Raw genomic sequence first — 15,777 nt, forward strand, 5'->3', positions numbered from 1 at the left:
GGAAACTTGCCATGCCTCTTAAGGCCTCAGCTCGAAGTTGGCGCTTTGCCATTCCACTCACATTCTGTTAATCAAATCAAGTCACTTGCCACACCTGACGTCTGTAGGGTGGGAAGAATACTCCTTACATAGAGGGGCCATGGTGTATTAGTTTGCGAGAGCTGCCATAACAAATACCACAGACTGGGTGACTTGAACAACAGAAATTTATTGTCTCACAGTGTTCTGGATGCTAGAAGTCTGAGATCAAGGTGTCAACAGGGTTGATTTCTTCTGAGGCCTCAGTCATGTTGGATGTCAGCCCACCCTAATGACTTCATTTAACCTTTAATTTTTCTTTAAAGAACCTATCTCCAAATACAGTCACATTCTGAGGTACTAGGGGTTAGGACTTCAATATATGAATTTTTTTGGGGAGGGGTGTGGCAGGGACACAATTTAGACCATAATCCGTGGTAAGGGTGGGAAACGAAGGAAGGATTGTGGACAAAGAATACCCTAAGCACTTAACCTCAGTGTGGCTTAGCTTTCTCATCATTAGAACAGGGATATGCAAACCCATGTTAGGGGTTTGTTGGGGATTAGATGAGAAAATGCATGTGAAGCCCCTGGTGGTGAAAGTGGTAGAGCTGGGTGTGGTTCTACCTCAAACGGAAGGACCAAAGTAACCTTCTGGGGCCTCTCTTCCTGGTCTCTCCCATGGGCGAGCTGGGAGTGCCTGGAGCTTCTCAGAGTGGCCTGACTTCCACGGAAGCTGTCCGATCAGTAGACTCTTTGTGACAAAGCAAATAAGGCCTTGGGTACTCAGACTGTGGCCTTGGTCTTGGTGACACCATGAGCTATGGCTCTAGCATCCTTTCTTTACCGCAGATATTTATAGAAAACCTGTTATGGCTTCTGAGGGCTGTGGGCTTCATATTGGCGTAAGGCATGTCCCTGCTCCCAAGGGACAGCAGCTGAATGCCTGCGGAAAAAATAAGTGAGCCGGGAGGTCAAAGGACAGGGTGTCCCTCGTTCTGCCTCTGTGTTCAAAGCCAACTGCCTTACACTACGTAAATCCCCTTTTGGTTTTCTCCCCTAGAATATTGTGTTAAGGAATGGCTCGGAGACCTTTGAGTCCTGGAGGAAGCCCCCTCTGCCCGTGCACACCCAGTTCTATTTCTTCAATGTCACCAATCCAGAGGAGGTCCTCAGAGGGGAGACCCCTCGGTTGGAAGAAGTGGGGCCCTACACCTACAGGTGAGTCCCGACCACCTCCCTGCCATACCAGCCAGAAGATGGAGCGACCCCCCCCCGCTGTGGCCTGAGCCCCCGTCTCTTCCCACGAGCAGCCTCTGTGTGCTGCGTGGGGGGCACATGTTCCGGCTACAGTTGTCTGAAATGCTGCTGGTGTGTGGCCCACGTGTGTCAGTAGCTTTGTGGACCTGGCCAGTCTCAGCCTGTTATGTTTAGAAACGCAGCTGCTTCCTCCTGAGGTGGCAGAATGTGGTTACTAAGCGACGGAGAGCTGCCCTCCACTCCCTACCCTTTTAAGGTCGTCCTGCGATTTTCTTTGGTGACTTTTAGGGTCTTTTCCTATTTCCCTCCGCCACATACCTAGTTTTAGACCAGTTCCTAGAATTCATTGTTGGTCTGGAGACAGGCCTTTCTGTCTCTTCTTTTTTTTTTAACTGAGGTATAGTTGACTTACAATGTTGTGTTGTTTTCTGCTGTACAGCAAAATGGTGCAATTATACGTATGTATGTACATTCTTTTTTATATTCTTTTCCATTACGGTTTATCATGGGATAGTGAATATAGTTCCCTGTGCTACACAGTAGGACCTTGTTGTTCTTCTGTCTCTTCATATTCACTCCTTTTCCCACTCCTCCAGAGTACAAGAGATAACCAGGTGGCAGGGTGGGTTAGAGTCTTTGGCAGTGACCATCAATTCCAAACGCTGGGGGAGTTAGGAGCATTGCTTTAATCATTTTTTTGAAAAGATTAGTAGAGGGAGGTGCTGGGGGATGTTATGGTCAAAGTGTTTTCCCCACTGTTGCCGTATCCCCGCAACCCGCTAGGGCAGTAAACTGCCCCACACGCCTTGCAGTCATCTTTCCAACAAAGTTTCTCCTTAACCAAGTTTAAAAAAAAAAAAAAAGTAGAGGAAGCAGACAGCGAGATCTTTCTTCTTCAGAACTGCTGCATGGTAAACATGCCTCACAATTCTATCGTAACCGATTGCTCAATAAATGGTTGTCAACTGATTCATTTACTGTGAGTCAGCACTGTCTCAGCGCTGGAATTGAGAGATAAAAATCCCGGTCCCTGCCTCAGGTGCTCATGGTCTGACTCTGGAGTCGAATGACCTGTTGTGAACCTCACCTCTGCCACTTACTTGTCCTCCGTGCCTCAGTTTCCTTATCTATAAAGTGGGGATAAAAATAGGACATCCACCATGGGATTGTTATGAGGACTAAGTGAGTCAAGTACTTATAAAGTGCTTAGACTAGTGCCTGGCACAGAATTAACGCTAATTAAGTGTTTGATGTTATTATTAGTCTTAGGGGATTGTCTTAGTCCCTTCCGTGGAAATCAATACCCAGAATTGTAAAGATGAGCTTTATCATTATATAGTAGAATTTTAAAAAATAAACAACACTTGGGTCCTCATTTTAAAAAGCATTTTTATACCTTTAATGCCTCGAGAAACTCCAGGTACTGGGTAGAACCAGGCCTGCATTTGAGGCTGTCCAGCTTGGTGACAATTAGAAGTTGAACCAGAATTAGGCTCTGAGCGTCCTGTTTGTTTGTTTTGCAGTTTTAACCATTTTTATGGTGATTAAAAAAAAAAAACCCACATAAGATGTACCATCTTGGGCTTCCCTGGTGACGCAGTGGTTAAGAATCTACCTGTCAATGCAGGGGACACAGGTTCAAGCCCTGGTCCGGGAAGATCCCACATGCCACGGAGCAACTAAGCCCGTGCGCCACAACTACTGAGCCTGTGAGCCACAACTACTGAAGCCTGCAAGCCTGCATGCCTAGAGCCTGTGCTCTGCAACAAGAGAAGCCACCGCAATGAGAAGCCCGCGCACCGCAACAAAGAGTAGCCCCCACTCGCCGCAACTAGAGAAAGCCCGCGTGCAGCAGCGAAGACCCAACGCAGCCAAAAATAAAATAATAAATAAATTAATTAATTTTTAAAACATTATTAAGAAAAAAAAAGATGTACCATCTTTACCATTTTTAAGTGCAGTTCAGTAGTGTTAAATATATTCACACTGTTGCAAAACAGACCTCCAGAACTTTTTCATCTTGCAGATCTGAAACTGTATAGCCATTAAATAACTCCTCTTTTCTCCCCACCCTCAGCCCCTAAGAACCAACATTCTACTTTGTTTCTATGAATTTGATTGCTGTAGATATCTCATATAAGTGGAATCATACAGTATTTGTCTTTTCCTGTTTTTGTTTTGTAACTAAATTCCTTCGGGCGAGACGGATGACTTCCTCCCTGCAAGAATAAGCTCGCCTGAGAACTAAAGAAAAACCCCAACAAACAGTCTTCCCTCTGGGTCTCCTGGGCCTGTTCCTGTGATCATTATCCTCATCTGAGAAAACGACATGGGTTCTAATCATAACCCAAGGAAACCCAGTGTTCCATTAAGATACCTTCTGGGCCACTGTGTCTGCTGCCTTAATATGCTGTTGTAGATGTGGTCATGAGAATAAATAAATCCTAGAAGTAAAATAGCGTCCAACTGTTACCATACTCCCTGCATGTTCCCATCTTAGAGGGACCTAAACTTACTCCTGAGGGAAGCCAGGGAACATCTCACAAGGGTCCTTAACCCTTGATCCATGGATCCCTAAGGGGTCATGGATGGAATTCAAGGTGGTCTATGACTTGGGGGGAATAATTACAGTTCATTTTCATTAACCACTCACTAAAATTTAGCATTTCCTTTGAGTATAAATGTAGGCAACAAATCCCAGCAGTGTTAGCAGTACCGTGGCTTCACCACTAATGGAAACACAGATATCGTTGTGTCTCGTGATAGCTGTTGCTCAATATATCATTCATGTTCATAAATACTTCAAAATTACCATAATTGTGGACTTCCCTGGTGGCGCAGTGGTTAAGAATCCGCCTGCCAGTGCAGGAGACAAGGGTTCCAGCCCTGGTCCGGGAAGATCCCACATGACGCGGAGCAGCTAAGCCTGTGCACCACAGCTACTGAGCCTGCGCTCTAGAGCCCACGAGCCACAACTACTGAGCCCATGTGCCGCAACTACTGAAGCCCGAGTGCCTAGAGCCCGTGCTCCGCAACAAGAGAAGCCACCGCAATGAGAAGCCTGTGCACCACAACAAAGAGTAGACCCCACTCACCTCAACTAGAGAAAGCCCGCGCGCAGCAACGAAGACCCAACGCAGCCAAAAAAAAAAAAAAATTACAGTAATTGTTAGACCTGCTGCTACATCTTATTTAAAGTGTCAATAAAGAAGCACACATATTGCCATATCACAGATTTTTACAGTGACACCTGTATTTCAGTCATTGGTTTCCTTTGTAATCCTGGGTATTTTATTTTCTGTATGTAAAGACATTTATCTGAGAAAGGATCTACCAGGCTGCCACAGGGCCCAAGGCACAGCGAAGGTAAGAATCCCAAGAGCAGATCCTGTAGGTTGGAAGGCAGATTGGTCACTCACTGATATTTCATTTTTGCTCCATGAGTTTTCCTGCCTCCGGTTTTCACCCTGCCCTGGTCTCTCCCATTTCACTGCCACAGTGATTTTCCAAAGCACGCAGCTGACATTTCCTTTCCTTCCCTGCTCAGGGTCCTAGTGACTCTCCCTGTGTGATGTTCAAGGCCTGAGCATCCCCGCTCCTTCTGTATATATAACCTCTTTGATTTTAATTTAATTTTTTGGCACTCTCAACCTAGAATTTTATTCTCTAACCAGAGCTAATTCTATGCTACAACCAGAACTGTCCAATAGAAATTTAATATGAGTGTCAACTTAAAAACAAAAACAAAAAAACGCACAACGTAAGAGCTGTGAGTTGAGTTTATTCTGTGTCTTACGGAGGACTATAGCCTGAGCCTCTCAGATAGCTCTGAGAAACTGTTCCAAAGAGGTAAGGAAGGGGAACTTCCCTGGTGGTCCAGTGGTTAAGACTCCACACTTCCAATGCAGGGGGCACGGCTTGGATTCCTGGTCAGGGAACTAAGATCACATGCCACTCGGTGCAGCAAAAAAAAAAAAAAGAGGTAAGGAAGGAGTCAGAATATATATGAATTTTTTTTGCAGGAAAAACATGTAGTCAAAACATCAAAAGATTACTTCTAATCACAAAAACAGACATCTCAAGTTAATGATCTTAGTGCTTTTCTGTGTATGGGAAGATGCAAGAATCTGAGGTCTTTGAAATACTTCCTTAGGTATGTACCTTAATTATCTAGGGGCTGGTATCCAAAGCACAAAATGCTTCCTGTTTTTCTCCATCCTGAATTCCCCTCAGGCTCACTTTTGGTGGGCAACTGCAGGGGCTAATGGCTTGATACTATAGAACTAAAAGGGCAAGCAACATTTTTTTTTGTTTACAGTGCCCCACGTTGGTCATAAATTTGACCAAGGCTTGGGAGGCATTTCATGACCAATTTGTCCCACAGCCCTAGGAATGCTTATTCCTAGGTCAGGCAAGGATCTTAGTGATAGGCCATTCATATGCTATATCTGGCTTAGGCCCTATTAACAACCTAAACAACCTAAAATTCTCTGGATCTTCTGTTTTACTACTCTATTATGATCCAGGAAATGTTTTCCCCTTGTTTCTTCCCATATTTAAAGTTGCGCTATTACAATTAACTTTATCTGTATATATGTAATATATATGTGATCATATATATATGTGTGATCAATTGCCTCAAGATATTTAGCCATCATTAATTTTGTTGGAGGCCTGGTTACACATCAGGTAATGCAGGATACAACAATCTTATAAAATAGAATATAAGTAATATAACGAGTAACATTAATAAGATAGTACAGCAGAGAGACAAAAAGTATAAATAGTTTGAAAACAACAAAGAGAGAACAAATTAAAACAATGATTAGTATAACTAGTTGTAATCTGAATCTCAATAAGCCATCAAGTCCAGAGGGGAGCCAGTTAGAGAAGCCAAATTCTGGAGAGATTAGGTAGAGAGAAAAAGATAAATGTTTCATCTTCATTTGCAGAGGTATACTTCATCAACTTGCCACATATCATAGTTAGCATAAGAGGAAAGGTTTTTCTGGAACACAGAGATTAAAAGCCAGTATATTTAAGAAAAAAATCATAAGATTATAAATCATATTTATCAGTTCATTAAGTTCCATATAATTAATTCTTGTTGATCTTGATAAACGCATCAGGTTTTCTATTAGCTTTATAATTTCTTACCCAGTTCAGTGGTATGATCTAAAAGTCATCAGAAACCTATATTTGTCAAAAAATCCTTTTTATGAATCTTCTTGAAGATTTTCATTTTTGTAAAAGCATCAGAGTAAAACAATGTCTATAAATAACAAAAGACTTAAAATGGCGTGGTTAAAGATTTGATTACAGTGCAGTTGACAAAGCAACTTGGTTATTTCTGTGACAATACAACATTTTAAGGAATAATTAGAATCATAACTGATAATATTATACTAGGACATATCAGGTTGTTAAGAATTCCATATAATTTCTAGAATATCTATGTTAATGACATTTACCCATGCAATATAACCTAAGAAGGTTTATCACCACTTATTTGACAATGTTTCCCATGTAATTTAACATATCAAATAAACCTAATTAGTTTAATATCTCTTTTGAGGATGCTTTGGGATCTCTCTGAAGCATCCGAAAGTTAGCTACAGGTCAAAAGGACTTCATTTAGAATTGACTTGGGGAAGTTTGTCAAAGATATCAAAAGGTTTAAAACACTTGGTCATATAGGATCATAGGTCACTGTGAAACAATACTTATTTACTTAACCCAAATGACAAAAGATTTTAAAGGCAAATACAGAATGCTACAACAGATCACTTAAAAGGTAGAGAAACTTTTTATAATCTGTTATCAAAAACAGATCAATATTCTAAGAAAACTTTGTTCTCTTAACACAGAGAAAAAAACAAATTCTAGTGTCATACCAGCTTACTTTTAATGTTAAAATTTATTTACTCAATTAAATTTTATTTTAATCCTAGCCAGTCCTGACCATGTACAAAGCTTTTTCTTTTCAGGGTTTCTTTCCCACAAAACTTCTAAAACTTTCTTTTTTATCTTCAGGTTTTGTCCTATGCCTTCCTTTTCTTTCTCTCTCTCCAGGACAAAATTACCTTCTTTTCCCTTAACAAAATGCATTTCCATTTCTTATACTTTTTTTTCTTTCATACAAAGATGTTTTCCTTATTAATTTTAGTAGTTTTAATTACATGTATTAATTAGAATGCTTAACCTTTAAAACCTTAATTTCTTTCTCCAAAGAATACATACAGATGGCCAACAGGCACATGACAAGATGCTCAACATGACTAATTATTAGAGAAATGCAAATCAAAACTACAGTGAGGTCAAAATGGCCATCATGAAAAAGTCTACAAATAATAAATGCTGGAGAGGGTGAGAGAAAAGGGAGCCCTCCTTTGCTGTTGGTGGGAATATAAATTGGTGCAGCCACTATGGAAAACAGTATGGAGGCTCCTTAAAAAACTAAAAATAGAGCGACTGTATGATCCAGCAATCCCACTCCTGGGCATGTATCTGAAAAAGATGAAAACTCTAATTCAAAAAGATACAAGTACCCCAGTGTTCACAGCAGTGCTATTTACAATAGCCAAGACATGGAGGCAACCTAAATGTCCATTGACAGATGAATGGATAAAGAAGATGTGGTATATACGTACAGTAGAATACTACTCAGCCATAAAAAAGAACGAAATATTGCCATTTGCAGCAACATGGATGGGCCTAGAGATTATCATACTAGGTGAAGTAAGTCAGACAGAGAAAGACAAATATTATATGATATCACTTATATGTGGAATCTAAAAAAATACAAATGAACTTATTTACAAAACAGAAACAGACTTGCAGACATAGAAAACAAAATTCTGGTTACCAAAGGGGAAAGGCGGGAGGATGGGATAAATTAGGAATATGGGATTAACAGATATACACTACTATGTATAAAATAAACAACAAGGACTTACTGTATAGCACAGGGAATTATAGTCAATATCTTGTAATAACCTATAAAGGATAAAAATCTGAAAAAGAATATATATATATACATATATATATATATATATATACCTATAAAGGATAAGAGTCTGGAAAAGAATCTGAAAAAGAACCTATAAAGGATAAGAATCTGAAAAAATCTGAAAAAGAATATATATCAATATGTATATATACATATATATCTATATCTATATATATCTGAATCACTTTTCTGTACACCTGACACTGACACAATGTTGTAAGTCAACTATACTTCAATAAAAATTAAAAATTTTTAAAACCTTAATTTCTAGTGAAAACTAAGAAGTAAGCAATTATGTACTTTTATGTTAGCATTCTGTGGATTGGCAAACTTATAAATACCATTTATGATTTTTAAAAACGTGCCCTTGGGGCTTCCCTGGTGGCGCAGTGATTAAGAATCTGCCTGCCAATACAGGGGACACGGGTTCGAGCCCTGGTCTGGGAAGATCCCACATGCCGTGGAGCAACTAAGCCCGTGCACCACAACTACTGAGCCTGTGCTCTAGAGCCCATTAGCCACAACTGCTGAACCCACGCACCACAACTCCTGAAGCCTGCGCACCTAGAGCCCGTGCTCTGCAACAAGAGAAGCCACCACATTGAGAAGCCCGTGCACCGCAGCAAAGAGTAGCCCCCGCTCGCCACAACTAGAGAAAGCCTGCGTGCCGCAACTAGAGAAAGCCTGCGTGCAGCAACGAAGACCCAACGCAGCCAAAAATAAATAAAGTTAAGATCTTTAAAAAAAAATAAATTAATTAAAAAATAAAAATAAATAAAAACATGCCCTTTTATGGAAAAATTTCCAATGTGACACAAAACATTTATTAATGGTGCTAAATATCTTTAATTTCTCTGTAAAAGGAAGCCTATTTTCAGTAATCAGTTTTTCAGTATCTTTATTTGGGAATGATCTAGATATTTAGTACATTTCCATCATTTAACTTAACTTAGCAAAACTCTAAAGTTTCAAGTTACCAAAAATCTGGAGAAACTATTTTTAAGTAGACATACCATCATAAAACATAATAATTCTTAAACAGTACACTAAATGGCTCTTATCCCATTTATATCTATTTAACTCATTTGTTTCCAACAATTATATTTAGATTACCCATGAAAACGTCAGGAGACATTAGACCAAGTCAGCCATCATTCCAAGCTATTTTTCTTGCTGATAAATTTTATAACAAATAATATGAACATATTTGACTAGGTTCAATAAAAGTAAGACGTGTGTATTAATTAAACCAACAAACTTAAACTTTAAACCAAATATTAATTTAATATTGAATATTTCCCAGATCATGTGAACTTGAAATTCATTTGGGTTAGTTTCTATTACATTCAAAAATATTTAATTTTTAAGTGCTTACTTTTAAGTCAGTTAAATAGAGCTCCTTTATAAATTAATGTTGATACTGTCTGGAGGTAGAGACATATCTATAATGTACACACAGACATATAACAGACATAACCAGAGATCTCATAACTTCATTTTATAACTTAGTCGTGAATCAGGTATTACAATATAAACTTACTAGTTTATAAATAACAGTTGGCGTAAGTTAAATTTATTTGCTTAGATGACTTAGCCTTTTTACAAAGACAGTTGCTTTCAATTCCCCAAAGAACTGGTCTGCCTAAATGATATCAAATGATTGATTTGTCCAACTACATTTTCTTTAATTTGCTTTTTTATATCAACGAGAAGATTTCCAGCTAAACTGGAAATTAGGAGTTCTGTGTTCTAGAACTTTAGGGTTCATTTTATCATGCCTTCAAAAGTTTGCACAAGGCATTCAACAAAGGCCCTCTTTCGGAGTGCACAAGTCAAACCCAGACCAATTTACCCTAGGGGTAAAAAAAGTCTCCACTATTGCTTTATTAGGCCCTGAATATTAGCCCCCAGTTTTTGTTTCATATTGTGTGGGCTCAGGTAACTCTGTTTCCTTTAGTATGTTTAATTAATACTGCCTTAGGGGCAGATTTATATGCTCTGTATTATAATATCAGGCAGGAGAAGCAATCCCCAGTGAGACATAATGTCTATCCCACAGTATAATCAGGCAAAAGAGATGCAACCATCTCACATAAAGCCCATTCAAATATGCCAACTTTTTTTTTTTAATTTATTTTTGCCTGCGTTGGGTCTTTGTTGCTGTGTGCGGGCTTTCTCTAGTTGTGGCAAGTGGGGGTTACTCTTCGTTGTGGTGCACAGGCTTCTCACTGAGGTGGCTTCTCTTGTTGCAGAACACGGGCTCTAGGCACACGGGCTTCAGTAGTTGTGGCACACAGGCTCAGTAGTTGTGGCTCGCGGGCTCTAGAGCGCAGGCTCAGTAGTTGTGGTGCACAGGCTTAGTTGCTCTGTGGCATGTGGGATCTTCCCGGACCAGGGATTGAACCCGTGTCCCCTGCATTGGCAGGCAGATTCTTGTCCACTGCGCTACCAGGAAAGCCCCAAATACGCCAGTTTTTAAAAAACAAATTGTTATCTCAATTCTGTCAACTCTTATACCTTTAACTTTAGCCAAGTGACCCAGGCCCTTTTGTCAATCTTTAACTTGATTAATTGGCCTGTTGCCTCAAGCAATTGCTGGTTAGGTATCTTAGTATAATTTTATTCCAGCCTTTAAAAAAAATTTTTTTTCAACTGGGCTAAATAAACCAGACTTGTTTGGGGCCCTTTAATGTTGGGGGGACCAATAGGGGGTCTCTTTGGCCCATTCAACTTTAGGTAATGTTGTATCAAAGCCTTTGTTTTCTTTTGTTTGTTTTATTTTGTTTTTTGGCTGCGCTGTGCGACTTGCGGGATCTTAGTTCCCTGACCAGGGATTGAACCTGGGCCCTCGGCAGTGAAAGCACAGAGTCCCAACCACTGGACCACCAGGGAATTCCCTGAAGCCTTTGTTTTTAATCTCATCAATGTCCATTTTATTTATCGCATTTTTAAATCACCATCTAAAGATTTCTATCCTGCTGGGACGAGTCCCTTTAAAATTTCCACCTTGTTGGGAAGCAGTCTCTTGACTTTCCCCTCAGCATTTCCTATTCCCTTGTTAATCAACCTGATTAACGTTAATTAACCTAATGTTTTTATTAGTATCCTAAGACCCATCAAGGGAAAGCCAAGACTACAAATAAGGCTTCCCAAATCGTTTTATTTTGTTTTAAACTATGGGAATTCTTAAGGTTAGGATCTTAAGAATTCCCATAGTTTATTCAGAGGTTGTTAATAAACCTCTGTATCTACCTTTTAATTTGCTCTTTTCATAGGTACCAATAAAACAGCTATTTATAATGAGAGCTCTCTAAAAATTTACCAATTTAGAAGTTTCTTCAGTTTAAAGGATCCATTGTCTGGCCATTGATGAGTAGTATCTTAATAGTGATAAGCAGTAAGATGCAGCTGGCACCCGCAACAAGAGAGTGTAAAGGATGCAGCCTTCAGAAGATCCAGAAAGTTTACTCCAAAAAATAGTCTAAGAAAATAAAGGCCTTTGTTGTACAGGTGGACGCAACAAAGGTTGAGAAGACAAAGGTCCCTTATGAACTGGGACCCCTTATGACTAATTTTCCTGAGAGCTGGCACAGCCAGACAAAAAGACTGTTTGGAATCCCAGTCTATTTGACGGGCTGTCAAATGTACATCGTATGTGTACTTTCCTGATGGCGGACACTGTGCTGTCAAAACACAGAACAAAATGCCTAAGACGATCAGGTAGAACATTTACATCTCAAAGGCATAGGGAGAGAAATGCTAGTTCCTCCTAAGTCCTAAGAGGGCTTTTGTTCCTTTAAGGTCAGAAATCTGAAAAGATGTTTTATCAAGCTGGCTTTCTCTAACTGGGTATGCAAAAACCAGTTTTGGAATGTCAAAAAGAGCCCCATCTCAGCCATTTTTAGGGTGAGATTTCCTTAGTTCTCACTTAAGTACTTGCAAGTATAAATTCTGTACATCCCTAAACCTGGCTGGGTTTTAGTTGTTAGTTGGAGGTTGGCTTTCTGATACCCCTCATTTCTCTGTTTGAGAAACTGTTTCCTATTTTAAAGTTGAATTTGTCAGGAATAAAATTTACTAATGAAATTGTGTGATGGGCAATGTGCTGCTTGTGAGCTTAACCCCTCTAGGCGTTACCCTAGAGTCACTTCTGCTCTTCTGCATGCCTCTTCTAAAACCACCATCGGTGCTGGGACCAGTGAGTGGCCAACTGTCATACGTGGTCCCCAGACAAGCACGTTTTAAACTAATGAGTGGGTTTCCTCATGGGACTCTGCTTCCATCACTCCCACAAATTTCTTAGTTGCCTGAGAAAGCCATAACTGGCTGGGAGGAGCCTTGCCCCTCTTCCTCCGAGCAAAGCTTTCGTGTGATATCTTCACTTTTATCCCAACAGAGTCTGTTAAGGAAGCCAAATTGAGGGAGGATGTCAGGTCAGCTTCCTACTTAATCACTGAGTCCGAGCCTCCTTAGGGTCCTTCAGCTGAACAACGTCATCCCAGTGGTTCTCACCTGAGGGTAACCTCAGTGTCTTTCAATTGAGCAAATACAGGCACCTCTTCTGGAACCTAAGTTCAAGGATAACCTACTCCGCATAGTGAGGAGTTTAACAACCTCTGAATAAACTCAGGATCTTCAGCTAAGAGTGGGAGATCCGGTACCAAGAGAGACTCACTTAAATTTGTCTGGACTCATTGAGGAGGCAGACTGGCACAAGGGGCCCTGCTGGTGTCAGTCAAGGTTCTGGATCCTTGTAGAATTCAGGCGGAGGAGAGAAGTCTGCTCTGGGTCTTCATGGTTGCCAAAACTGCTGACAAAAAAAAAAAAGGCACAACATAAGAGCTGTGAGTTGAGTTTAGTCTTACTGAGCTCTATAGCCCGGGAGACAGCCTTTCAGATAGCTCTGAGAAACTGTCCCAAAGAGGTAAGGGAAGGGCCAGGATATATGTGAACTTTTTTGCTGGAAAGAAACACATAGTTGAACATCAAAAAATTATTGCTAATCACAAAGAGTAGACATTTCAAGTTAATGATTTAAGTTGTTTTCTATGTATGGGGAGATGCAAGAATCCAGGGTCATTGAAATATTTCCTTAGATATGAACCTTGACTATCTAGGGGCTGATATCCAAAGCACAGAATGCTTCCTGTTTTTCTTCATCCTGAATTCCCCTCAGGCTCACTGTCGGTGGGCTACTGCAGTGGCTAATGGCTTGATCTTTGTGGAACTGTAATTGCAGGCAACATTTTTTTTTTCTTTACATGAGCCACATATGTAATTTAAAATTTTCGAGGAGTCACATTAAAAAAAAGTAAAAAGAAACAGGAGAAATTAATTTGAATATTTCATTTACCGCCAAACTACTTAAAATAGTATCATTTAAACATGTAATCAATATTCAGAATTATTAACAAGGTACTTTGCATTCTTTTTTTCATATGAAGTCTTTGAAATCCATGCGTATTTTACATTATAGCACATTGAATTTAGGACTACCCACTTTTCAAGTGTGTAATAGCCTCGTGTGGCTAGTGGCTACCATAGTGGACAGCACGGTTCTAACCAAACTCCAATTAATTTTATAGCCCTAGACACCCTACCCTGTCAGTAAGCATGCCGTTCCCTCAGTCAAGAAGGAGCTCCTCACCACCTCTCTCCGTTCTCCCCTAGATTTTCCCTGACTTTGAATGCACTCTTCCTGGTATGTGATAAAGTGAAAGGGAAGAACCAAATCCTTTCATCTCTGAATATCCAGTGTCCAGTGAATATTTATAGAATAAGTGAATGAAACATCCTCAGCCATGGTTTAAATCCACAGGACACAAGTTGCTCAGCTATAACCCCAGGACTGAACCAGGGAAACCCAGGACCCAAGGACAGGTTCAGGAAAGGGGAATAGGGTTCTGAAAATGAGTGACTTTGTTTAGGAATGGCTACTCACATGTGCATTACAAACTGCTAAGTGTTCCTAGTGGGGTTGAGTGGGTTGTGAACTGGGATTTGTAGGAAAACCTGGCTTTTTAGGGAGACCTACAGCCCCTCTAATGGGTCTTTTGTAATCATTTGGTGGATCTGATCTCTGTCACTTGTGACTTAATTATGCTATTGTTTAGCTACACGGGAAAGACAGAACATTCCAGTAGCTCTGCCCCAGTATTTGATAGTCCCACGGGTTCCCTCCAGACTGAGTCAGCTGTGTGCGTGCAAAGAAGGGGAGGGCATGCGGCCCCCCATTGGTCAGTGTGGACTGGCCTGGGGGTGGGAGTCTCTGAGATGGGGAGGCCACGCTGGGCAGTGCAGGGCCTGATTGATTGGACACACAATTCACAGTGGCACATTCCCCATGACTTTCACATATTCGTGAGTTCAGAATATTAGTGTTTTTGGAAAAAGATGGTGGAAGTTCCACATGTAGATAAAAAATCAGTCAGTCTGGTTTAAGGAATGTAGTGCGTGATTTACATTTTTATTAAGCTGTGGATGGATCAGCCCTGGAACAGGTCTGTTGACACGAAACTAATTTGCCTTATGATCCTGTTGCTTAGTGACCTACTTGCCTAAAATTGTGTATCCAATGGCTTCTACAACCTTTTTGAGATTTTTCATTTTGTCCGGTTTCTTTTTCTATTTTGCCTACTATTTAGCATTTCAAGAATTTTTTTTTAATTAATTTGTCCAAGGGCTCTATCAACTAACTTTCATGTTTCTAAGATGTATTTGCTGAATTTACAATATCCCATTAAACATCTTCTCCTTGACTTTCTTAGTTTTGCTGTTTGGATTGTTAATGTCTTTTATAAGGTCTTATTACTGCTTTGATAATAAGGAAAAAGATGTGAGGGACAAATATTTCATAAGTGTTTTTTAATTATTATTCACTGACCAGTAAGTAATACTGGATTATAAAGTAATCAATATGTACAGTATCATATATAGCATTACCTTTAAAAGAGTAAAATATATTTTATATTATAAAAATAATATATGTAAGCAGCAAAGATAAAGTTGAAAGTACAGGAAAGTAAAATAAAAAAACTACTGCTACCCTCCATCACTGTCTCAAAGATAACCAGTGCTAATGGACAGATTCTCGGTCATTTTCGCATGGTTGTGTTTTACTTTTACATGGTTATACTGTATATACTTATGCATGTTCATGTACATCCGTGTATATTCTACTCACTTAATATTACATCAGAGGTATTTTCCCATGTATGTGTTAGTCGTTATACAAATATATTTTCATGATGATAATATGCAAGAGATAGAAGAAATATATTACTATACTTAACCACTCCCTTCTTCTTGGACATGTCTATCAGTTCTCGTTCCATCCTTTGATTATCACATGGATTGAATGTTCTCCTCATGTTTGCCAACCGATTGTGTTTCCACATTCTTAGTTCTTGTCCTTTGCCAGTCTGCCTGTCTGGGTTCTGGTGTGTTCATGCCACACCGTAAGCTTTTTATATAATACGATGTTAACCTGT

At 39.9% G+C, this 15,777-nt stretch overlaps 1 protein-coding gene across 1 annotated transcript in view; it reads left to right on the forward strand.

Moving 5' to 3' along the window:
* The window catches only part of SCARB2 (scavenger receptor class B member 2), a 66,106-nt gene that overhangs the window by 15,741 nt on the left and 34,588 nt on the right, over nucleotides 1-15,777 (forward strand). The window contains exon 2 of the mRNA XM_082463835.1: nucleotides 1,082-1,239. Coding sequence (XP_082319961.1) covers nucleotides 1,082-1,239 — 158 coding nt within the window. The remainder of the gene's footprint in view (nucleotides 1-1,081; nucleotides 1,240-15,777) is intronic.

The sequence above is a fragment of the Balaenoptera physalus genome (genome assembly GCF_965194825.1).
Source record: "Balaenoptera physalus genome assembly, chromosome: 5".
NCBI lineage: Eukaryota > Metazoa > Chordata > Mammalia > Artiodactyla > Balaenopteridae > Balaenoptera > Balaenoptera physalus.